General features: G+C 45.4%; 1 protein-coding gene across 2 annotated transcripts in view; it reads right to left on the bottom strand.

Moving 5' to 3' along the window:
- Med27 (mediator complex subunit 27) overlaps positions 1–27106 on the bottom strand; it is a 175779-nt gene that overhangs the window by 92060 nt on the left and 56613 nt on the right. For both annotated transcript variants that reach the window (XM_027423096.2, XM_027423097.2), the window contains exon 3: positions 13004–13134. In XM_027423096.2, coding sequence (XP_027278897.1) covers positions 13004–13134 — 131 coding nt within the window. The remainder of the gene's footprint in view (positions 1–13003; positions 13135–27106) is intronic.

Genomic DNA, 27106 nt, shown 5'->3' with positions numbered 1-27106 from the left:
CTTGGACTCCGAGGTTATAAATCTAGACTCATTTGTAGCACAGAAGTATCTGTCTATCCTGGCTGATAAAGTACTGCCTCTGCCAAAAAGCAGTGTGCACTGGGCAAAGCTCCAGGGCCACCAGGCACATTGAAGCATAAAGCTCTGCAACTGAGGGAACCACACCCTTCCACCTGCAACCAATCAATCAGAAGCCTTGGGCTCAGGGCTAGGTTCACAGGCAGGTCTCCAGTAAGGGAGTACAGCATCTCCAGGAACAGCAAAGCAAAGCAAAGCAGAGGAAGGGTTCAGAGACCATGCAAAAATCCTGAGAAAAGATAGATGTAAATGTGTTTTGTAGCGTGGATTTGTCTGCCTTTGCTCATGTCCTACCCAAGAGAAGAAGGGGGGTGTAATGAAGTATCAGCACTGCCACCCTGAGAAAACCTCGAGAACTCAGAAAGTGCTCTGCAGCCAAGTTCCCCTAACATAGCATGAGGGTGGAAGAGACGCCTCCTGGCTCTTCCAGTTGGGTTTCATGGTGCCCCAAATATGCTTCCTCAATAACACGGAAGTTCCTCTGGGGTGAGGACAGTTCTGTGTAGTGTCTGCATGTCTACTGAACAAACTGCATTGAATTAATTGGTCATAGGGGACCTCTAAATTATAAGTGCTCCTTTGTTAAAAATAAAAATCTGCCAAAACCCCAGTTATTTTGTGAAAACTCATTCCAACCTTCATGTGATGTAGAAAAGACAGGTTTGTGCACAGCCTATGGGGGGTAAGATCCACTTTAACTGACAGGAAGAGGGAGGAAATATAATTGGTAACTTTAATTTACTTAATGTTTTACATAATTTCATTGTTATATTTTTTTTCTCCAACATGCCCAACTCTAACACCCTTCCCCACCCCAAATTAACTATTTTGCTATGTGACAAATGGGGAGAAGAGCTTTCTACAAGCACCATGTTTGGAACTCATGCTCACAGTATTAAGAATGAAGTCAACGTTACCGTAAGAGAATCGGGGTTATTTTCTTTGTAATACCATGATGCCCTGCAATTCTCTCTGATGACAAGAAGTCCTCAGATCTAACTACCACATGGGGATCTGGAAAAGCTGCAATGGAGAAAGTCCCTAGAACCAAGAGTCACAGCCCTTCAAAGGTGTACCTGAGCATGTAGGGAAAGAGATCTGGGAACATGCATGTCACTCAAGGAGTCTCTCTGCAGACTGTGCACAAAGGAAAATCTGGGGCAGCCTGTATGTACTATGACAATGCATCCTCCATAGTTCAAGATGAAACTTTTTTATTTGATCTAAGTCCCAAATCTAGTTACAGAAGGCTAAGGATGAGGTAGGTCACTGGGCAAAAGGATGAGATGAAATAAGCAGGGGAAGTATCTGTATAGCTGGCCTTCTTCTGGATTGCAGGGAAGTTTACTTGCCCCCTACAGCTTATTCAGCACTCAGCGCCCAGCATCCAGCACAATGGACATCTGGTTTTATTCCCTGAATCATGAAAGTGAATGCAAAGTAGAGCTTAGTACAAGTAAGCAAGAATGCATTAAACCAGGTGTAGTGGCCCTAGTAATGTCCGCTCAAGAGACAGCGGGAGGAGACTCAGTGCAAATCTGAGGCCAGCTTGATCTATTTAGTGAGTTCTATACAAGCAAGGGCTACACAGAAAAAGACACGTCTCAATAAGCAAACAAACATCAGTGGTTCAAAGATTAATAGTGTACACACACACACACACACACACACACACACACACACACACACACACACACACACACCAAACCAAACTTGCTAGAAGTCTATCACCCACCAACAGTAACGCCAGACCACAGTTATCATGCCCACATAGGAAGATGTCAAGAGCCCAAAGCTAAGGAACAGAAAACACAGGCCTTGTGTTTAGACCCCCTGCACATTTTGGTTTCCATCTGTTTCCTCTAAAATTCCCATGCCAGCTGAGGGGATGATGAGCACACAGTAGGCACTCAGTGGATAAACAACCACAGAACTGAAATTAACAGTGCTTACAACAGCCATGTGTTAACACTAACAGGCCTGACCTCTGCCTGCACTTCACCAAAGACACCTGGGTGTTCAGTCAGAATCACTAATTGTCGGGGAAACGCCTGTTTGGAGCCACCTGATGCACACCTACTCATACAGCTGCTGCTATCAGCCACATGCAGCAGAGGTGAGAGCATGGCCCACCGCCTGTTGGGGACATGAAGCCACACAACATTGGAAAATCGTTCAACAATTTCTTAAAAAGTTAAACATATATCTACCATGTGACCAAGATACTGTAATTCAAAGTCCTTCCTTACACAGGAAAAATGGAAACACATGTCTACCAACAGAAATGTCATCATAGACAAAGGGACACATTGTGGAATATTCAGTAGAATACTACACAGCAGCAAAAAGAAATAACCTATACATGCAACAATAAGCCTGAATCTCAATGGTAATGCCAAGTAATAAAGACAGACTTGCAAAAAGAAGGCATATGTTACATGACTTCATCCATATAAAGTTCTAGAAAATACAAATTAATTTACAGAAAGAATGATAAAGGGGCATGGGACAATATTTGAGGTGGGAAATAATATTCATTTTTTAGTTATTGTAGTGTGATACTTACATATGTTTGTACATATTTCATAATTTAAAATACAAATGATTTAATCATAAAATAAAGCTGTTAAATAATGGCTATAAAGAAAAAATACACATCAGATCTAAAATAAAGTGTCACATGTATACAAATACACACATATACACACAAAAAATTTTTAAATAATTGTGTACTTGTGGTTTTCATAAATACATTCTCGAGTACCCATAGGGTAGTACAGCATGCCTAGTTATATAGATTAACTACATGACTATAATATAAAATAGTATAGTGAGGAATTAAAGTGGAACCTCCAGCCTTTCTGTAGTCACAGGCTAAAATGAACGAAGGAGGTATCAGTATCAATGCTGGAAGTAGACTCTGGTGATGTGAGGCCCCATGATCTCCTGAGATGACATCAGCAGGCCCTATCCACTGCCTTGGTGGGCTCTACAAACTTCTTCCTCACAGTAAATACAGCCTCTGACAGTTTTTCCAGGTGACCACCCCTGGAGAGCTCCTTACATACATCTCAGTGGAGTTGGCCCTCAGAATCTCGGGGATCAGCAGGAATCCTGGGAGCTGTTAACACAGAGATGCCTCTCCCAGGAGTCCTATGTGGGGCCAATAGGCAGCTATGGCTATCTCTGGCTGGCTGGGCCCCTTTACTTGGGAGCCTATTCTGCACTGACCCAGCTGTCTGTCTGCCCACTCCACCTGCTTCTACATTCAACAACACTGCCTTCACCATGCCTCCAGATTGAAGGAAAATAACCAATTCTTTCTACACTAGACCCAATTGGAGAGATTTATGTTCCAGCAAGCTAGAAGTCAATATGACAGGGGCAGCAAACAGTGCTTCTCGGTTTTACTGCTGAGAACTCCTGCGTGTCCATCTACTGGTAGCGAGTGCTGTACTAACTGGTAGGTAGGTACCTCAAGTCCATTCTACTCTAAGCGACTCCAGCCAAGGCACAGCCACTTCTTCCTCAGACCCAGGCTCACAATGGTCACTGTCCCTGTGAGTTTTTGGACTCTTCAGTAGAAGTGAACAGAAAACCTGGCTCACTATTTCTTCATCACCTATATGCTAGGTGGAGACTTTTGTGGCTGAAGCCTATGGCTTCCTAATGGCCAGTGTGGCAGAAGGAAAAACATCCGGAGATCACAGAAATTACTTTTCAGCTCAGGCAGAACAGAAGGATTTCAAAGAGTCTCACTCTCACCCAGCTTTAGTTGGGAACCCTATGGTGTGAAAATCTAATAATCCCAGGCTCCCGCTCTTCGTTATGCAAAAGAATTAAACAAATACGCTTACTTGCAATTACTTTATCATGTCTGCTGTTTGGAAGACTGTACTAAGTAAAATCCAACATATAATGAAGCCATAGCTTTGTTTACTGTGGTCCAAACTTGATGTGATGCTTTAAAATAAATGTTTTTAGAAATTAAAATAAAAAAAGGGCCAGCTCCTATCTATGAGCCTTGGGGAACCACTCATTCTTTTCTTCCTTTGCCCTGTAATGGCCAGTGATGTAATAGCCACAGCAGACAGCTGTCTTCCTGGATAAAATCACCTTGTAAAGGAGAAATGCAATTAGAGGGCGCAATGAAATATCATTTTAAACTGATTCTGCAGGCTGCCACGTTCCACTCAGGGCTTAATGGCAAGGTTCTTTATTACTGTTTTCTAGTCTAGGTGACTGCTCTGTGATTCAGTATCTACAGAAGACACTGGGGTTCTCAGTTCTCTGTGTCACATGTTGTCTGAGACAAATACGTGACAGGGCAGTTGAGAGCAGGACTGGGACCAGAGTCATTGAGGGCTGCAAGTGCCCGAGGTGTCCACAGCTGGGCACTAAAGGCTGCAGGTGTCTATGTGGTCAACAGGGCAGGAGTTGATATAGTTGTCACCATAACTCTGGTCTCCCTTGCCATCCTTGCTTGGCTTGTATATTCCCCTAGACTTTGCCTAACACTCCACTGCTGGTGGTAGTTGCTGCTTTTGAGGATACAACATTTTCAGATACAGTATCCTGCATCATCCATGACTTTGCAGTCTGCTCTTTTAGGTACCAGGACACAACTGCGGTCTGAAACATCAGATAAACCATTTAGCAACCCAGAACTTGCATTCCAAGAACCCTTATTCAACTCATGCTGCCAGCAGCCTAGACATGCAAAAGAGAAAGGGAAAGGGCTCTCTGTAAGTGAAAAAGCAAAATTTCCAACTTGATTTTCAAAAATGAAAATAAAAAGATGCTGAGGTCCCTAAGATCTGTAGCCACAAAAATCTCTGTCTGTGAAACTGGGGAGAAAACACACTGCTCCCCTGCTGTATGGAACATGTGTATTAGGATTCATCACACACATGGAAAAAGTACTTGTACTCATGAGATTCAGTACTCGTAGTTTCTGTTATCTGTGAACATGGTCTGTAGATAAGGAGCATGAACTCACACATAAAAGCAGGCAAGAGTGCAGTGAGCCTGACAGCCAGCAGCACCTTCCACAGCAAGACCCTACTCCAACAGCAGCAGTATGCTGACCACAATACGTGGCAACAGGATGCTGGTATATTTAAAGTAAATGTGGCCCATCCATCACTCTGCCCAAGATTTGTGAGCACCTAATGCTGCGCATGCCTTGAGAGGAAGGTGTCATCTCTCCCTCTGTTTATAAGAAGTCCTTTCTGGGCCATGATGTTCCTGGCCTGGCCATCCACACACCTAACCTACTCTGAGTGAAAAGGACACATGGGTGCTTGGAAATGGGAGGCTGGAGTGGGGATCAAAGGTCCAGGTGGGGATCAAAGGTCCAGGTGGAGACTGGATGGGAATTGGGTTAGGGACATCAGGCACCCTGCCACAGGCAGTACCTCTGAGTGCAGGAGACCAGAACCTCTCTGGCTGAAACAGGGAGCAAAGTTCTACCATATATCTCAAGTATTACAGTCCCGACAAGCTACAGATTTTGGTCTGTGGCTATTAGTTGAACAGAACCAGTTCTCTCAAGGGAAGAGAAGAGGCTTTTACAACATATATGCTAATGAATCGCCACGATATAGAGCATTTAAAACAAAATGTCCCTATATTTATTCTCCATGGACAGATTTTTGCATTAATATTTATGAGGGATTCCTCGTTTATTTCTCCCAGAGACTTTTCTCCTGCCCAAAGAGAGGGAATAAAAGATAAGTAACATGAACCAATTATCTTTTAAACAGCTACAAAGGACTAGCTTATTCATCTGCAACCTGCCACTTGATTCATCTTCCTAATATACCACTTTCTACACACTGGGCCCTGCTGGCCAGCCCCAGGGACCTGGTATTCCTCAGTGTGCTAAGGCAGGCTTTTGGGCCCTGTCCTCTGTGAAAGGCTCCAAGCCCACCTCTACATCTGCTCCCACAACCCTTTTCTGTCTGTCTAAATAGCACTTGGTTCCTGGCCACTTAAACATCCAGTACTTACAAATACAGTTCACTATGAGTCCTGGGTACTGTGAACACATCTTCAGAAGCTAGAAAATGACTCAGTAGTTAAAGTAGCTATCACAAAAGCCTGAGGACCCAAGTTCGATCCCTAGCACCCATATAAAAAGCTGGGCATGGTGCTGCACATTTATAATCACACCACAGGGGAGAAAGAGACAGGAGGATGCCAAGAGCTAACTCACCAGCCAACCGAGGAGAATCATGAGCATCTCAGGTCCTTGTTAAAAACAAAACAAAACAACAACAACAAAAACACCCTGACTCAGAAAAGCTAGGTGGACAACTCCTAAGGAACACTATGGGGGGGGGGTAAATTCTGCTGTCCACAAGCATGGGGGCGGGGGGGGGGAGAGGAGAGAAGGGGAGCATGACTCAGCCTTATCAACCAGGGAAGCCACATGTCAGTGTTTCAGATATTGTAGAGTACCTGGGTAAGGTGCCATAGAGAAGCCTGGGCTCAAGCCTTACTGAGTGAGGAGGGAGGGAGCACCCTTCTGCACAGGAACCCTCTTAGGGACAGACTTGGACTCATAACATGAGGACATAAGCATAGCAATGATTATGGGCTTGTCTCTCCTCAAATAGAGACTCTAAAGATCAGCAAGGATGTAGAGCCAGGAGGAAATCTATTCCACACCCTTGGCCTCAAAATGCTTTCCAAGTTGATTTCAAAACCAGTGGGAAACAAGCAGGTGCAAACAGCAGCACAAACGGGGAGTGAAATGGTGTCTGGGCTGTTAGGCTTTTAAAGCCAGTAAGCAAGGCTGCGTGGAGAAAGGTTCTGGCCTTGTCCTAGCCCTGAGGAGGCTGAGTGTCTAGACTGGCTTCAAGAAGCTCTGGAGACCAGATGTCAGCTACACAGGAGTTTCCTTTCTGGGCCTGGGTTGAGGTGGCCCTTCAGCCACAGTAATAAACATAGCTGGCTATAGCAGAGTTACTATCAATAGCCTTACTTCTGCACGCAAACTGGCTAACGGGAATAGAGTGGAAACTACTGTGTCCACAAGAGAGGGCAGCAGGGTTTGAGATTCCTGTAAAAGGCAACTCTGGCTATCTCAACACCACTCTTCATATTCGGCATCAAACAGATGTGGGCTTTTCTTACATGGGTGCTGGAGACCTGAACTCAGTCCTTCAAACTTGTGCAGCAGCACTTGGCCCTCTGGGAGCCTCCCCAGCCCGTATAAACTGTTTCTGAGGGAGGCTGGTGCTCCTATCCAGTCTTGGAGGAGAAAGGCAGAAGTCCCGAGTCAGAAGCACAGGCATGACGAGCTGAGCTAATAACTGAGCTCAGCGGCAACAGTTATTGGAAACTGATCTCCTCCTTATTAATATGGTCCCACAATGGAGAGAAAAGATTTCTCCATGTTCTAGAATGCAAACAATGTTTTAATCTTTAATTATATTCTCAATTTCAGCTCTTCTGGAGAACTGTAGCCACCTAGGCCTAGGATTATTTCTTTATTACACAGCCTCTCTGTGGTATTTAATGAATATTGTTACTTAATGCTCGCCAATGGGGGAAAGAAGGACTTAGTGAATTTTCACCTAAGTTTTGAAGACTTTTCCCCAAACTTGGCAAACTTTCATCTGCACGCTTCCCTCCTCTGTGGGACATCAGTACAGGTCAAACACTCGCTCTGCCCCAGCTCCAGCTCAGGCTGAGCCAGTTGCACACTGGGAAGAGCCTCCCTGACAGAGGGACTGAGCCAGCATCTATAGGCTATGGCTCAGCTCAAGTCAAACTGAACTATGAAAGGAAATGCAGGGTCCTATTCAGGTTAATATAACCACCAAGGCCAATGAATTTAATATAAATTAATCATCACATAACCACAGTCTGCCCTCAACAAAAGTGTCTCGGTAGTGTAAAGGAAAAAAGTCCAAGACACCACCACCACCACCAGGATGCAAGCTCCTGGTCACCACAGAGATGACTTTTCCAATAGAGCTACAAAATGTTGGATTTCATGCCTGCTGCGGGGAACAACGATGGAAAACAAAACAAAACCTCCTTTTTAAAAAGGTCCTAAAATCAGACAGAAAGCCACAGGATAGTCTCACACACAAACACTGCCTTGCTGGGGATATATCACTGACCTCAGAAATTCCCACCCTTTGCTCCCATGATCCCTGGTGTTTTTACTTTAAACAAAAGACAATGTGAGCCTTTTGAGACTAAAGCAACAAGGAACTCCAAGAGGATGATCTTGGGAGCTGGACATGTAGTGGCAGCAGGAAATGTGCCTCATTTGACTCAACTACCAGAGCAAAACCAGTGGCACATAGAGGGCAGTGTGTGTTCAAGAACAGGGTTGAGTATGGTGCCATTTTCCCCTGCCCTGAGCATCTATCTCTCCAGCAACTGTGTAGTACGTTTGCCACTGGTGATGCTATTATTCAGACACACACAGTGTGACGATGCCGCCCTTGAGGGTCTCAGATAACACACAACATATTGAGGAAGGGCCACCAGGAGACTCAAAGGCCATCAAAGAACACCATTCAGCAACAAAATGGATTGAGGCACTGACACACACAATGTGAATGAATCTCAAAAGCTACACGTCGAGGAAATGAAACAGTCATCACATTCTGCACTCCATTTGTGTGATGTTCTAGAGACAGCAACTGGAGGGGCACCAGAGACTACACAGGGGTTGCAGAGACGTGACATTACCTCTGAGAGCTTGGCTGTAAATCAGAGCTGTGTGAAGTGGCTACTGGCAGGGAAGGGTGGTTTGGAGACTGGGTTCCTCCAGGAGATGGTTTTGAACAAGCGTGCTTTGTCTACTAACAGGAACAAGTCGAGGAAAGGAAACACTGTCATACAGACTGGAAAAGGAAGACCAGTGGGGAAACTGTGCAGGGCAGGCAACAAGCAGAGAATGGCTTGTTACTCTCGAAGGAAGGCCCTAATGGAATGGTGCTAGGATTCAGCAGGAGGGATCTTTTCATGGAGACAAACATGGTGAGAAGAATCTGCTGGCCCAGCCAGCAGGGGATAGTGGTAGTATTTTCAAAAAGATCCTTCGGGGGAACTAGTTTTCCCTCAAATCTAAATGAGGCATGCTGAGTTGGAGCAGAAAGGGCTCTGGCCCCTGAAAGCCAGCACAGCGTTAGCTGTTGAGGCCATAGTGTTGTGGACCCTTGGGCCTGACCATATGGATCCAAACTAACATCCCATGTTAACAGAGAAGGATACCCAAACTGGTACTGGGACAGCACAATGTAACTACATCTGACATATTAAATAAATACAGGTGTCTAGAACGAATCACAAACCAACTAAATGAGACAGCCATTCTAGAAGCTAACTTCAATCCAATGGAGGTCAAAAGCCAGACAAGGTTTCCTCAGCAACAGGGGGACAGCCTCTTTCAGACAGACAGCATCCCCTCTACTGAGGAGGAGCACTCCCGACAGCTGGAAGGGGGGTGCTCAGCAGCACACTGTGAGCAGTCGGTACCATGGGTGGTAACATTTTTATCTCTTTAAATGAGTCTTTAATCCCAGCACGCACTCAATCATGTGTGCAGGTGACTACTGTTCAAGCCACATGTGGAACACATTCTACAACTGTCCCACAGGCCTGTTTATGGTAGCTGCACAGTTCAACAGGGCCAGTACAGCAGGTGCAAGAGGTGCTTTCTAGTTAAAACCCACCCTAGCCTTAGAAAACTGGAAGTCTGGAAAAGCTGGGAGGAGGGAAATCTGGTGAGACTTCATGGAATCTAAAAGTGGATCTCCCCTAGCACCTGACACGGGGACTCTCTTGCTCAGGGACCTGTCTACAACACCTACCCTCTCCTTACAGAGTACCCAGAACAAGTCAAAGTCCAATTCCACAAAAGCCCAACCTGGGGAACCACTGAGTTTAATAGGCTTCAGAGTATGGGTGCTCCCAAAGCAGCCATGCTTGGGCAAGTCTCATCCACTACAGATGACGTCTTTCCTAACAGTTAACCTTTCATACTCAGTACACTCTAGCAACTCCATACCATGATGTCAAGTGCAATTAGGGCAGAATTACATGCAAAATACCAGGAGGTACAGAAGAGAACCTCCAGAACCTTGGGTGAGGGGTCAGTGACCCCCATCTCCTTCTTCTATGAGGGAATGTCAACAACCAACAAGCCTGATCTTGAGTCTCGTGCAAGGTGATGAAGGGGACAGCTACTATGCTTAGAGGAGAGCCCTCTACAGACAGCACCCTGACTGGGACCACAGATCTTGTCCATCACAGGACTTGGCAAATGCTCTTATGATGCCTGCAACTTATTTGTTCCCCTATCTCCTGAAAGCCAAGAGTGCACCTCAGTCCTCCCTGAAGCTCCTGCTCAATGCACAGACTGGGAACTTGTGGGTCTGAGTAAGCAGACCTGACTGGGGCTTGCTCTTAGCCACCCTTCCTTTCAGTGTTTCCACTGGCAACTATGTGCTTTTAAATCTTGTCCACACCTTCCTTGCCATGCTTTCATTTCTTTCTTTTTTTTTTTTATTTTTCAGGACAGGGTTTCTCTGTATAGCTCTGTAGAATAGGCTGGCCTTGAACTCACAGAGATCCGCCTGCCTCTGCCTCCCGAGTGCTGGGATTAAAGGCGTGTGCCACCAACCCCCGGTATTTTTCTTTATTTCTACATTATACATCTATTAATTATAGCTTTTTTAGTTTTTAAAAATATTCATAACTCCAGTAGGCTACCAGCTATGCTGTGTCCTATTCCTAGCCAACATCAAACACAGTGAAGAGCTGTGTGAGAGTCTAGATATAGATCCTGCCTACGAGGCAATAGTTCTATGAAGAGATTTCAGGAGGCTGAGAGCCCCAGAGCTTAGAGATGTGAAAGAGGAGTAGTCAATCTTTGCAGGAAATGGCTCCCGCAGATAGGAAATCATTCCACTGTTGTATTCTTAGGATGCTGTAACCACTTTTCACTTTGAAACCAAGTATTTTGAGTGATCTATTATAAATGTATGATGACAGTTGTGAATACTCCTCTCTCTTTTTCCCTTTGGCATCTGAACAGTATCTGTTGATTGCCTTGTTGCTTAAAATAGCTTCTAAGTGTCCTCATAATAGCATGTCACCTGTAAACAGGTTTCAAGCCAATGCAAATTAACAAATGGTGAACAGATGGACCAAGAACTGACTTTTGTCAGGAGAGAGTTAGCAACAAACACTTTTTGGCTTCGGTCTTATGGGACCATTAGAAAGTCTTTCACTTCTTGCCAAACATCTTGCCTCAGTAGACAATCCATGCAGGGAAAATGACAGATTACAAGGCCCATCAGGCTTCGGGGAGCTTCGTGCTGAGATATGCAGAGTCACCAAGTCAACACGATGCAACAACAGAGTAACACTCTGCAAGAAGCTTTCTGCTTCTCAAGTCGGCGTATTTTCAAGGACCACAGCACAGGTATATGCATGCAGCATGCAAAACAACTGGGGGGACGGCTGCCTGCTTGTGCTCATCTTGTCTGGCAGATGCAGACTGAGAGAGGGTCCACAGAACATGGAGACAGCTGCGGATGGGTGCCTGCTGCTGGAGAGAGCCCCAGTCACCTTCCCCAGTCCTTCTCTTTCCTCAAGTCTGTTCCATAAGCTATCACCAGTTAGTCCTTATTTGACCACTCTATTTAAGCAGGCCTCTCCTTCCCACTTTACTCCTATTTATTTTTTTCCCAGCATTAATTATAGCTGGAAATTACAGTGTTGGGGGCCATCTTGCTCATAATTTCAGCCTCAAGAACTGGAACTTGCCTGGCACATAGTAGGCATAAGTATCTGCTAACCAGACAAAATCAGAACACTCTTGAGTAAATGGGAACATACATACCCTGTATGCAAATGATCCTTCGAGTAGACAACATAAAGATGCAGTTCACAGCCAAGAACAGGAACAAAGGAGAGGGTAAAAAATAATGCCATGGGGAACATCTGAAGCCCACATAGTCTCTGGGAGTGTGATCCCTCTGAGGAGTGTACACATTGGGAGAGAACCTAACAGCAAGGCCTCTCAGCATGCAGCTTGCCAGCCAAGATGATGAACCAACTGAAGTAACAAATATTATACTGTGTAGAAAAAGACATTCATGCTCCCCCTCTTTTTTTTCCTTGCCTCAGTGGAAAAGCACATTCTTAGCAGACACAGGACTTTGGGTCCCCCTGTATACACTGTGTTCATGTACACATACATAGAGAGAGGGAGAGAGGGAGAGAGGGAGAGAGGGAGGGAGAGAGGGAGAGAGGGAGAGAGGGAGAGAGAGAGGGAGAGAGAGAGGGAGAGAGAGAGAGAGAGAGAGAGAGTACAAATGATGACATATGATTTTATTTATTTAAAGTTCAAGAACTGGCAAATTTAAAGGCTTGGGTCCATACAGACTGGGAGCCTAAGGACTCTCCTAGGGTTTTGGAATTGGAGCTACAGTGATGTCCATAGGAGAGGAAAAGCACCATGTGGTCTGTTGTGCCTATCATTCCTGCTAGTGAGGACACAAGAACACACAGGTTACTAGGTGAAGGCAGTATCCAGCTAGCTCTAATGCTACCCCAGTTTAAGCATGTCCTTTACCTGTGTTTACCAGTATGTTCTCAGGCTAGCTCTACTACTGTTCTGCCAGCTTCAGGACTGGGCTGAGGAAATAGTAAGATATAAGGCATCTAAAACTCCCAGCTAGAAAGTCAGCACTAGGCATGTAAACTAGGAACTGTCACAGCTGCTCCAGAAAACCTTGGGCAAGCTATGCTTTCTAGTCCTATGCTAGAGTCCTTTTAAAAAGGAAGACACTATTTGGAAGGAAAACAAAACCTTCCTACCAACTCCAAAAGAGCACAAAGCAATGTTCACTCAGGTGGAAATCCAGCCCTCCGAAAACCTTTCACTCACTGAGGCGGTAGAACCAGAGTGGTTGGCTGGGCCTTTGGTCTCCTCTTGGCAGACACGCCCATCTGATTTGCAGAGCGCTTCAAGGACTGTTGGTTCAAAAGGCCAGACGCTAGACCTGCGTGGTACTGCAGCTGCAGAGACAAGAGGGAAAGAATATTCCATAAGCGCAGGACAGCAGGCATTAAACTATCAATCTCAGGCCATTCTGTCACTGTTCACATTTTAAGTTATTTCAGATACTGCTGCTAACATTCTGCTACAAGGCACTCATTCCTAAGGTGATAATTAGATGAAGACAAGAAGCAGCAAAGTTGTTCATCATGGCAGTAATGCACCAATGAAAACTGAACACAACTGAAAGTGGTTAAAATATCAAAAGGCTTCACAGCACCACTGTACTGATTTAGAAACACAGCAAGTTGTGCTGTGAACCAAGAGACACTGCACTGTGCATTTCTAAATACTAGCAGAACTGCAGAGATGTGGCTGTGGAAAGTAGCCCAAGTGATTTCATGGAGTAGTCTGAAAGCCTAGTAAGATCTGGACAGTTTTCCCAGGGACAAAGTTAGTTCCAGGAACTCTTGCTTTTAATGAAAACTATAAAACTGATCCTGCACTGTGGAAAGCTGGGACCTCCAACTCAAGCTGGAAGGAAAACTTTCTCTAGAGTCACTTTTCCCATTGGTAAAGGTGTCAGTTTCAGGTTAAAAGCCAGCTGGGGATTCAATCTGATAACAACCTATATAAACAGACCCTGTTTATATAGGCACTAGAGGAAATGACAGAGACAGTAATTACATTTCCACTCACATGCTACTGAACAGTGAGGCAGAGAGGAAGCTGCATATACGGTGTGGGCTCAGGGCCAGCATCCTTTGCTTTATTCCTGACAAACTGCTGAGCTTGAGGTTACCTAAGAGATCATTTTACTCACTATAGTATGTATTTTGACTTCTCTGGAAGAGAGAAATGGCACTGTCCAGTATTAACCTAAACAACTTAATACAGAAACCACCTACTAACTCAGTTTGTATAAAGTGGGATGTACATATTTTAAGTGTACCATTTGATGAGTTTAGACCAGCAGTTCTCCACCTGGAGACCAAATGACTCTTTCACAAGAGTCGCCTAAGAGCATCGAAAAACACAGATATTTACATTACAATTCATAACAGTAGCAAAATTGCAGTTACGGAGTAGCAATGAAAATAATTTTATGGTTGGGGGTCACCACAACATGAGGAACTGTGTTAAAGGGTTGCAGGAAAGGTTGAGAACCACTGCTCTAGACAAAGGCATAGCTCTCCCCACTCAAGACACAAAAGACTAGCCAACACTGCAGAAAGCAACTTGGTACCCCAGTCAGATCCCCAAATTTGGCCATCCCAACATCTGGATTGAAAACAGTTTCCCAAGTCTCATACTGCCAAATGAAGCACAGCTCTGTGACATGTGACAGTAACCTCCCTCTGCTTTTATAGTTTAGATCCTAAGAATTGTCATCGATCTCTCTACAATAAAGTTAGCCTTGACAGGTATCCTAGGTCCTGAACAGACATAAACAAGCATTCAGATGTGCAAATGCTAAGCTAAGAATCTGGACCAAGACCATTTCTAACAAACAATATGCTTCTTCATCTCCTCCCAAATGAAGCAAGGTCTTTCAAATATATATTTAGAATTAACTAAACATACAAATAGTAACTCATTCTGAATCAATTTCTTCCCGATTGCTTTTCCAAGGCATGGATTTTCTTTGCTGAGTCAGCGGCATTACAGCTTGTGGTAATGAAATGGTGACCACCATATATAAAGGGCTAGACCAGGATGCAAAGGGCAATAATGCTCTGGAAAACAAATAGCCTCACCTAAGGCCACTGGGCTACACACAGAGAAAAAAACAAAGACGATTGAAATGATCTCCTTGCAAGTGGCTATAAAAGAGAAGCTAGTGACCCAGTAAGGTGGAAATGGCTGTGTTTGGAGCATCCAAACTGCTTCATAACAGACACTTGATTTACCTGGTGCATCTGCTGGGAACCCTATGGCCATTGCACACAGGACAAAGACAGATGGCCTTCGTAATAAAACGGGAGCAATTCTCAGGGTGGAAAGGGGCATGGTTTGGCTCTAACAACTCATCTTAGGCCAATGAATTTTGCTCAGATTTGGGTTTTTCCTACAGATTCCTTAAATGGGAAATCAATGGGAGCAAGGGACAGCAGAAGTTTGAAAGACAATGTTTCAAAATGTCAGCTGCTTGAGCTTCGATCTTCCCCACCAGAATCTGCAGTGAGAGCAATAAGCATGGGCCTTTCTGGAATGAAGGGAGAGACAGCTTGGCAGGGCCGCTCCTGGCCAAAGGAACCCTCTCTGCCTTTGGCTCTCCATCTTCTTTGTCCATGAAAGCTCAGCTGATCCAGCCCTGCTGACTCTTTTCAGGGCAGAGTCCTGCTAACTATGCAGAGTGGCAAGGGGATTCTGCCCACCTGGCATCACTTGGATCATGTGCCCTACAAACAAAAACCAAAACAGCAGAGCTGCACACTGACTTCTGTCTGTCTTTCCAAGGGGCCCTGTGAAGTCTCCCCATCGTGGTGGCTCTCAGCATGCAGGGCAGCTCCACAAGCACATGTAGGTGGAAGGACTTTCCTTCTTCCAAAACAAAACCTGCCCTTGCAAGCAGACTCATAATGATTAAGTGACATTTGTTAATCATATATAAGATCCCAGTTTCCAGGAACAAGGCTCCAACTGTCAAGATCTATAAGGGGCCATTAAATATTAACTGAACCACCTTTATAATGGGCGAAAAGGTCAAAGTTAATAAAACTGACAGGCAGCTCCTGTCCAACTGGATTTATACATTATTTAAGCACCAAACACTTCATCCCATGGAACACTGTTTAGATCTGAAAGGACTCTTGGAAAATGTCTACTCAGTCTATGGTTCTGAAGCAGAAGGGGCTTCAGAGCAAATCCATATAGATCAGGAACATATTCTGCCACAAAATGCTGCCATAAATTTTCAGTTATAGGTTCTGTAATGTTTTCCATAAAAATGTATTTCAATAAACATATTCCCTTCCAAATGTCTGCGACACGTTAACAGCTCCATCTCAGAACACCCACTTGTCAAAGTTCTAATATGATGTCTCCATGCAGGGTCATTTCTCCACAAATAAGGAGGAGCACAAAAGAAGCAAGAAATGAAACAGCCTAGCCTCATACCTTCCACACCCTACAACTGTGGTGAAAGAGCTTATGATACATGTGGGACCTTCATGTACCATGGAGCTGCCAGCCCCATAGACATGACAGCTCAGTCTGTTCTCTGGGGTTGAGGGTACTCCAGCTACAACTTCACTGTGTGTTAACTCTGGCCTTCTACCTTCTATCAATGTCCTCTGATCATTCTATCAGCTCTTAACCTAAAGCTCTGTCTAATCAATCATATCTGCTAATCACCTCTATAACTAGGAAAAATTCAACAACTTATCTTTACTTGAGGAAAGACCAATTAGAATTAGGGAAACCTTGATGACAACTAATTGTAAATTATGGTGAAACCCACTGCCTGTGGGAGAAGCCCGGGAGGGGTCCATGAGACTGAGAGCCAGCACAAGTGTCCTCTGGAGAGACTGCTCCTGGGCTTTACTACCAGGAGAGCCTGTGGCTGGACATCCCACGTCCTCTCCAGAACACACCCAGCTCTCTAGAGGAGCTGGGAGGGTATCTGACTCCAGCATAAAGGTGTGAAGCAATACCACCTCCCCTAATATTCATACAACATGTGCTCCATGAGGAGACAGAAACACCCCCTCCCCTCGAAACTACAACCCCACCAAAGTCCAACCTGAGTGCCAAAAAGTTTATTGGGCTTACAGAGCATAAGGTGAGGGGTTACCTACAGGAGCGTATGTAACCCCAACGCAATGGCACCTCTGAAGACTCTCACCCCAGCAGGCTTATAGCTGTGTAGGTGGAATCCCCCTTTTGGTTTACCCTTCCATGTTGCATCTGCTCCCTAGACCACAAGGCCATATGCAATTAGGGCAGAGTTTCCTACAGTAGGCTGAGAAGTGTAGGAGGGAGCAGCCAGAATCCCAGATTCCCTCCTGCGAGGCAATATCAACAGCCACTTGCAAGCAGTCACAGCAGCTCTGGTAAAGTCAAAGGCTGCTACGTTTGGAGGGCAGCAAACCTCTTCCTCTGGGTAGTCTAGACCGTACAAAACTTTCTTTAACAAACCTAGACTGCTGGAGTCCAAGTTCTGTGGGCTTGAGTATGCTCTGAATTACAAATAGTAGCATATACTAAAAGGATATTGAAACAAAGAAAAATGATTAAGGCAGGATTCAATGCCAAGTTTCGGGCCGTTATTCAAGTGTTTAGAAAACTCAATGAGACTGGACCCTTCAGGTTAGTTCTCTGTTTGCTTGAATCTTCCCTGCGGCTCTGATGGCTTCTAACTTCTCCAAAATAAAGAAAATGCTTTGCAATGAACCAAGAATGAGAAGGAAATACCTTGGTCTGCTCAAGTTCAATGTACTAATTAAGCCAATGCCCCTGGGATCCAAGGCCACAGCATTTCTCCATGTGCAACATTACCCATGACATATGGCCTGGAGCCCATATTAAGAGAATATGACATTCAAAAAAAAAAAATCTGAAAACTTAAAAGCCAGATCAACTTAAAAGCTTTGATTTTATTTCCTTCTCAAGGATTGACCCAATCCTTATACAGAGAGACCATCTCTTGGGAGGCCTGCAGGGAGGATTCATTCATTTCACAAATCATTTACCTGTACATGTTTAAGAAGACCAACAAACATATCAGCACTGTCAATCAAACCCTGTGGAATGAGCTAGGACTAAGCTCTAACAGTCTAGCTAGCCTAGACAAGAGAACCTGAGGGACGGGCAGAGAGATGGGAGGACAGGGAGCCCAGAGTCCCTTCTACCTGTCACTCTGGCCCTTCTCCAAGCACACAACTGTTACTATCCTGGGATTTGGACTCAGGAAAGGCAGCCTTGTGTCATCTCTTGGTTCAAGAGCACAGCTCTCACCCAGGAAACTTCTTGAAGGAGCACTATGTATGCTCCTGGTTCCCCATATTGCCCGTGTCCAGGGCCACTCACTACACACAGGGGCTGCTGGTGCATCTGTCAGTGGACAAGCAGATAGGCCACTTAGTGAGAAGACTATGGCCTGGCCTGACACTGTTACCAATCTGGAGAACAGACACTATTCTTACTGAAGACTTTGAGACCTGATGAGAAAGCAAGAGTCCCTGCCATACTTCGCAGACATCCCTGGCTCAAAGGTGCATCAACAAACGAATGAATGAATGAATGAATGAATGAATGAATGAATGAATCTTTCCAAGGTAGCTTCGAGCATATCAAAACCCAGGGCCGAAATCTAAGCACATACTTTATAGACTCACTGTACACCTGAGTTGATTGCTAGCTCACAAAGCTGGGATACATGCCTGTAGCATGGGTGAACATAAACCCACTGTACACCTGAGTCAACTACCACCTCACACAGCTGAGACACATGCCTGCAACATGGGAGAACAGAGCTAATTTGAGATTTTCAGACAGTCCTATTTCCCCAAACCATTAAATACCAACTGGAACTGAAAGCCAGGAATACACAGCTTTGAGCTGCAAAGACCTTTGGCCCTCATTACTGCAGCAGCTTAGCTTCCTGCTAATGAGACAGCGCAGCACCACTATGAAGCTCAGCTCCTCCTGAGCCCAACTCTAGGCAGAGAGCAGGGAAGCTTGCCTGGCATTGTCTGAGCCAAAGAAAACAACCACAGAAAAATACCATAAATCTAATTGTTCTGCTTGGGTTTCAATCTAAATATCAGACAATGGCATTGGCGTCAGTCACCCTTTTATCTCATAGCACTCCTTTCAAACAGCCATTTTCTTTTTTAAGCCGGTGAGTTGAGCTTTTATAGGTAAATAATCTTTTTACTTGGTCAAAACAGCATCAATAAACCATAAGAAGGAGGCCTCCAATTTACTTGCCTATTTGTTCTCCACCGGGCAGCTGGGACTCAGACCCTCCAATTACTCTGAAAGCAGCCCTGAAGCAGGCTGTGCTTCCTGCTCAACTGAGGCATTGTGCATGACGCGCTAACTGCCATTTGGGTTTCTTTCTGATGTATTAATGCACGGACCTGCTCCACTAGTGCTTCCTGGAGTTCACGCCTTTATTAATAGTCCATTCTCCCCACCTGCTCCTGTTTACACCACAGCTGTATGCACGAAATCACACTTGAAAATGCCAATCAGCAAGGGGAGAGATCACTCATGAAGTGGAACATTCAGGAACAAAACAAACTGAACACAGCTAACCCTGAAGGTAGAGCTGTCATGGGGACAGCCCTTGCACAGGACGGCAGGCAGGCGGGCAGACGACAAGGGGAAAATGAGCAGACCTCTAAAGAAAAAATGGACACGGGAAGGTAGGACAAGGTGTCTGTCTCCCTGAGGGTCAGACCAGGCTTTTATCCCAGTTGCCACACCGGGGTCACAAAGAGCTGCGTGGTGAATGGACTGATGTTTTTGTACCTCTAGTCTGCTGAAGGCCCCACTTCAGTACTTGGAAGTAATGGCATTAGATGATGAATGACATTAGATGAGGTCACCAAAGTGAAACCCTGTGAAAAGACTATTGCTTGGACAAGAATACATCAAGAAGGAGGCCAGCAGCACACATGGGAGATTGTCCTCACTCGACTCCCAATCTGTGGGAACCTTGATCTTGGACTCTGCAGCCTCTAAAGCTGTAAGACACATATGTTGTCTACGCCATTCATTGTATTATAGTTTATGACAGCAGCCTGAACTACAATGACACATCGCCATTTAAAAATGCAACCAGAAAACATAAATAGGACCGAAAACAACATTGACAGTACAGTATCGAGAATATTACACAAGTGACTGAAGGGCAATAACAGAAGTGAGATGGTACCCTCCAAAAAATAGCATGGTGGACCTGTGTGTCTGTGATCCTTTTGGAGGGGCAACATGGTGGGCCTGTGTGCCCATGGTCCTCTTGGAGGAGGAAGTCCATTATGCTTTTATTAGTAGCTATGCTTACACTCCCCCAGAATAGCTACCTGTTTACTTCTGTACCCAATAAAGGACAATGTTCACTTCCCCTTTCTTTTTATTGACCAACGGTAGAAGCAGCTGGGAAGAATGAAGCACCAAGAATTACTTCTATGCTGCCAGAAATGGAAAGTACTAGTTTTTGATCAACAGTCTACAAAGCAAGGCTAGAATTATGCCCACAGTTCCTTCAACCTGAAATGCTACCATATTATAAAGATTTCTCTGGCTGACAAGCTGGTTTGGCAAGTAAAGGTTCCACCAAACCTGATGACCTGAGTTGATCCCTGAAACCCACATGGTGAAAGGAAAGAAGTGACTTCTGCAACTTGTCCTCTTACCTTCACACGTACACACATGTGCACACACACAAATAAATAAAATAATAAAATAAATATTCCTCTATGAAAAAACCAATCTGAGTCTGGCTTTCTACTGCAAAAATTCCATGCCTGTGAATTTAAGTCCACTTGTGATGGAACTGTTTCAGTGCTCTTCAAGTCTCCAGTTATAGCTAGTTGGAGGGTTGGGTTAGCCTTGACAGGTAGTCCAATGTGAGCTCACAGATGGAACTTCAATTGAAACCCGGGCACCTCTGCATCCCAGTGGCAGACACTAAACCTCAGCACTGGCTATCTGACAAGTTCTATAAACTAGGAAACATGAGGTCTCAAAGACTGCCAATCTAATGAAAATAAGAATGTAATTAGATCATTATAAATTTTTTTCTCTCACAGGTCGTCAGAGAAGGGATGGCTCCTTGGGAGAGAAAAAAAAAAAAAAGAGTCTTATATGGCTGCTGTTGTGTTTAGATTTCACTGAGGAAATAATCAAACTCTTCTTGTTTCCCAGTTGCGACACGCTTGCTTCTGAGGTAAGCGCCAATTTAATGCTGTGACTTGCAATCCCCCTGCTCTCTCCTTCCCCATTAATCAGTAGTCTGCTGGGGAGGCAAATGGCTTCCAGCCAGGAGGCTTGATCTACCTTTTCCCAGCCTTTGCTTACCAGATGGAGAATATGAGGAAGAGAGCAGGGTAGTGAAGAGAAAACACACATGAGCTGGGGTACAGCACGGTGGTACAGCATGTGCTTCCCATGCATAATGCCCTGATTCAACCACAGCATGAGGATGTAGGTGGGAAAAGGAGAGAAGCATATAACCAGATTCTCAAAGACCGATGTCAGAAGAGACAGCAAGCACGAGTGGAAGGAGACCTGCAAGACCTCCAAAAGCACCTTTTTATTGACTCTTTTGATGGCTGCATTATCTCCTCAAGGTAAAGAATCATGAGGTGGCACTGGTCCAAGGTCTGTCATGCAACAGCAAAGGCAGAGCTTGACGGTGTGGTGTAGCCCAATGGGCAGGAGACAGCCCTACAGTCAGATGGCTAGTTCCATAGGAAGGATCCTGAGTTTCTCTTTCTTCAGAGCCTGTATTTACCATCCACTGTGAACAGCAATGTTCATCTAGAGGGACCAAGAGTTGTCTTCATGTCAACTGAACCACTCCCTATGTAGACTTCACAGTTTAAGACTGTTCTGTTGGAAAGTGGCAGTGCAGGAAGAAAGCCAAGAACATCTAAGGATGAAGTGATATGATGTGAAGAGTCTCAAGCCCAGCATTCTGCAAACAGAGCTGCTCCATGTCTGCAGAGGGGTCCATTCAAGCACAGAGCCCGTCACTCTGCAAAAAGAGAGACCAGAGCTGTCCAAGGGTTGCAGAAAGGTCTATATCAGAAGTGCCTCCTCATCCTGTTAGCAAGCTGATCACTTTTTATTTGAGTGCTGTTGCCCTAACCACAGCGGATAAGAAACCAGGAGAATGGAAGAAAGGAAAAGATGAACCTGCTAGCTGCACTGAGAAAGAAACATAACTTAGGATTCTCCTCACACTGTGGAGGAAGATACTCTGGCTGGCAGAGATGCCTCCTAGCCATCTTGGGTGATGCTCTCACTAACAAGGATGACAACTATGTGGGGCCTCAGACACCCTGGAGCAAACTAAATGAAAGGCAACCTGAGGATCAGTTGAGATGTGCCTTCTAATAGAATAGATTGTTCTTTTTAATCTGCACTCAACCTACATGCCTGTTATGTTTGCTCAGCATAGATGCATTAAGCCATCAAGCCAGGAGCACAAAGATCTCAGTCAGGCAAGATCAGAGTCTCCTTCTACCCCCTCATCCCCACAGGATCACTTTCTTTCTTTGTGGGACTGTTGAAAGGTTTTCTCTAGTTTCAGTTTTAGTCTGGTTTGGTGGTGCCAAGGATTGAACTCAGGACCTTGTGAATGCTAGGCAAGTCAGTGCTGCAGCACTGAGTGGTGGGCCAGGAGCATTGCTGTCTACACAGAAAGAACGAGAAGAGGCAGACATCTGTCAGCCGAGATGCTAGAACCTTCCCACACAAAATACAGGGCTGTGATTTTTTTTTTTCCACCCTTGGAAGCAAAAATAGTCAACCAGTAGGGATGTTTTTGGTTCAAAACAAGTAACAGATCAGAGTGAATGTCCTATTGACCAGTCAACAGGATCCAGGCAGAGAACACCTTTAGATTCTGAGAATGTGGGCCTGTAGTCATCTGTCCAGATATATGCCAGAGGCCCTCTACAGCCTGTGCCTTGTGACCACAGGTTCATCAGTCCACTCCGCAAAGCCTCTTCTCATGTTGGGATAGTACTGCTTCTCAATGCTATTTGCCTGCTCTAGAGGAAACCTGGGTCTCATCCTTGGGTCCTCAGAGTTGGTGAGTGGTACACACATATAGAAAACTGAGAAAAGGGGCTGGCATCGAGCATATATCTGAAATACGTTAACCATGGTTGCTATTGACGGGCTGAGGTTGCTGGGCCATTACCAACAGGACTTCCAGAACAAGCCCATGGCTGGAAGGCTTGTTCCAGACAAAAGAATTAGAGGGCACAGATGAGTTCTGCACCTTGGGGAAGCCAAGTACACAGAACAGCTAGGCTGGGACCAAGGCCAGCCTCTGATGCAAGGGCTGCTGCTTTCTCTCTACCCCGCCTTTTCTTCTCCCTCCCTCCCTCCCTCCCTCCCTCCCTCCCTCCCTCCCTCCCTCCCTCCCTGTTTCCCTTTTCCTTCCCTTCCCATTCCCTTATTCCTCTCTCCCCTCCATCTCCCTCCTCCTCTCCTTTCCTACTAGAGAGGACTTGATGCATACTAGGCAGGCACAATACCACTGGGCCGCACCCCCAGCCCAAGAAGAGAAGCTTGGATGAATGTCCGCTTCCTTTGAAGATGTGGTGCAGCATATTCAAACCATCCAATCCAATCTACTATGAGGAAACAACAAAGCAACTGAACCACACAGGGGCAGCAGCATGGCAGGAGTGGGTATCCATGAGGGATAATCAAGACCATGACTACCATCACCTGCACCCACCCAGAGGCAGAGCTCAGTATAGAAAGGAGCCGTCCTTGAGCCAGGGCTGAGAAGGTAAGGACAGGCAGTGGGGTCTGCGCCACTAGTGCCCTTTCACCCTCAATACCCAAATGGATAGGCTGCTATTCATATGGGCATCTGAGCAGAGCCAGGGCTTGCTCAAGCCAGTCTAGGCAACCTATCTTGGCCTTCAGAAACATCTATTCTATTACTAGTATGCATTACAGCATGGAGAATTCCAACCATGTCCCACTGGCTCTGCACAGGGACCCATGTAAATGTTCAATAACAACATGCTGAGGATAGGCTGGTGTGACAGATGTAGAACACAGGTCTAGATGTGTCTAGAAACCAAAAGTAACATCTTCGCTTTTGGCTTGCCTCTAGTGCAAGCCCCTTAAAGCAGAGATTCCCCTAGTCTAGAACAGTGATTAGCCTGTGGTAAAAATGCTAACATTAACGGGCACACAGATTTGTTAGTCAGACTGCACCACCCTGGGAAGACTCCCGAGAAAGCAAGGACAGGGAGGAAAGGCTGACTTCTGCCCACAGTGAACCAGCTCCACACAGTGGAGTGAGGCAGAGCGCTGAGCTGGAGGAGCATATGGAGGAGACCCATTCCTTCAAGGCAGCAAGGAAGCAAGGGAAGAGTCAGGGAACAAGATACATCGTTCTTAGGAATGTGCCCAGTGACCTACCTCCTCTAACTAGGCCACACCTACTGCCCATCCCCACCCCAGCAATGCTATGAATCCACCACAGGACTAATCCACTGATTAATGCAATCGCCTGGCAAGGAAGCCCAAATACATGAACCTTTCATATCCAGAGGATAACAAGGGCTCACTAGGAATTAGGGGCTCATCTAACCTGGTTAACTCAGGTGATCTGCATAATGACCTTGTAAAGCAGGCACTGGTGTTACCTCTATTTCGATGATGGGGAAACTGAGGCATAGACAATGAAAGAGTGAAGCCTGAAATCTTGATAGTCTGGCTCCAAGGCACCTCTTCTAGAACCACTACATGCACCCTGCCATCAAGAACTCAGTATGCCCCCTCCAGGTGTTTATAAAGAAATGAGTAATCAAGGGCTCACCTAGTGTGAGAAAGCCACAGCAGGTGTGAAATAAACTTCAGAGTGCTGAGAACCACCTTGGGATGTGAGTGAGGGCCTCGTGAGGGTGGGGGGCTGGATATAACAATCCTTGGATCTAACGTTAACTTAGGTCAGTTCAGATTATAAGGAACAGCCACTCTCAGACTGCCTGGCTATAAGGGCAACAGAGGGAAACAGAGACAGCAGGAGAAGCATCTACGGCCAGGCCTCTTGGAAGATAGAACCAGGTTTACCACAGCCTAGCAAACTGTCCCTGCTGGCCCCAGAGTTCCAATCCATTGGCTGCTTTTCCAGCTCTAGAACAGCCAACCGCCTTGGATTTGCATTTGCTCTTCCAGTGCTCTCTCTCCCTGCTGCTGCTGAGGGAGTGTTCGAGCTGGTATATACACACCTTTCACCCACTCACTGCCTTCTGCTGTCTCACACCCAGAACAGAGGACAGGACAAGAAGCTGCCAGCACTGAGCAAGGATTCCTTCTCACAATATGAAAATGCATGAAAGTCCTCAAAGTCAAAAGCTTTCTCATCAATGTAGGCGCAGAACTCGTGTAGCAGCAAAGCCTGCCATGAACCACTGTGAGTCTATTTAAATCTTAATCTATCTCACTTACTGTGAAGAGGCAGACATTTCTACAGCACAATATCTGATTACAAGGTATTATCCTGGCATCCCGCTGGAGAAATTAGTGTAATGTGTAGTATATCAACACGCTACCTTTCTATAACATAAAATTCTAAGATCCAAACACATTCAGATTCCCAAGCCTTAGAGAAGGAGCTAGAACTAGTGCCATGCTGTGGAGAGTGGGTGTGTTACACATAGTACCCCTGCCAACCTGCTTCACTGGCATCAAGACCATCCCCAGGGTGCTGTCCTCCAGTGCAGATTCCAGGGCCCCATCTCAAATCTGCTGGATGAGAATTTCTATGAGATGCCCAGGAATTCACATCTAAAACACTAACTAAACACACACTAAAACCTGAGAGCCATCACAGAACAAGCAGGAAATATTTATGGACTCACTGATTGGTTCAGCATCTCCCTTGAAGCCATCAAAAACATGCAACTGAGCTGGGGAGATGCTGAGCAGGTAAAGGTGCTTGCTGTTGGGCCTGATGACTAGCATGTGATCACTGAAACCCACATGGTGGAAGGAGAGAACTGACCCCCATAAGCTGTCCTCTGACCTCCACCTGTGTACCAGGGTGTGTTCCCACGTGCACACATCCAATCCAAATGAACAAATGCAGCAGAGGTTTTATGTGCCACAGAGTTTCCCTTCAACAAATCTCAATCACCTCTCTTGAGCTGCAGCTCCTCCTGATTCACCTCAAGGATCCAGGGGTACAGATTCGAATGTGACATGCTTCCAGCATGAAGAGGCATCTACCCTTCCAGTCAGCATGCCCCATTTCCATGCTACCATTGGGGACAGGTAGGGACAATTTTGGGAATTCTGGCTCCCACCCTACCCAGGGCTCAGCTACATGTGACTAAGCAATGACAGATGTGCATTGCCGGAGTCTTCAAATAGTTAAATTTTCAATCTGTATAAAGAAGAAAATCCATCAGACGTGATTGATAAGTGTACTTTTTAAAACTAAAGGTAAAAAAAAAAGAGTGAAGATTGGCAACATTTTCCCCCATATAATTTGCTTTCTTTGCCTTTTTCCACAGCACTGCACATAAATCAAAGAAATGTTAAAGAGGCCCATATATCACCAACTGGCATTTCAAAACTATTTACAAAGTCTTTAACAGACACAGGACAGAGTACAGAAAACCAGGACCAGGGAGGCTGAAATTCAGGGAGAAAATTAACTCAAACACTGACAGAGTTAATTAAGTTTACAAATAATTCTCCAATGAGCAAATTATGATATTTAATAAGTTCTGCCTTGGTACAGCAGGGTTACAAAATGCAGAGGGGGTGGGGAGACAGACAAGCCGACAAGAGTTTTCCAAACAAGAATAATGTATATTTGAGCAAGCTGCCTTTCAATGATTAAGCACAGAAATCTGGGAACAAGGCAGGGGAAATGATGTTTTAATAAGGTCTGAGATAGGCTTGTGAGCTGCATTTTACATTCCCTTGCAACTGGGGTAGAGATACAGCAAGAGCAAGGTGCAAACAGGCCAATGCCCATGAGCTAGCTGAGGCAGGGAGAGGAGGGAGTCAGAGAAAGGTGGGCTGCCATGGCCATATCCCACACAGGCAGTACATCATTTCGCAGAGGCAGGCGACAGATCAACTCGGTGGTTTGTGTTCTGGTTCCCAAAGGCAGAGAGAGGTATGCAAAGGAATTTATCTTCCAACTTATTGGAAACAGCACAAGTGACTTGGGGGATGGTGTCAGGTGGATACCACATGGAGAAGCAGACCAAACTGCACAAGCATAAGAGCCACCCTGTCCCTAGCCCACACAGGAGAGTGACTCTAATA

This window comes from Cricetulus griseus, chromosome 6 (genome assembly GCF_003668045.3).
Source record: "Cricetulus griseus strain 17A/GY chromosome 6, alternate assembly CriGri-PICRH-1.0, whole genome shotgun sequence".
In the NCBI taxonomy this organism is placed as follows: Eukaryota; Metazoa; Chordata; class Mammalia; order Rodentia; family Cricetidae; genus Cricetulus; species Cricetulus griseus.
Note: the sequence above shows the minus strand (reverse complement) of the source record. Positions and strands in the feature narration are given on the sequence as shown.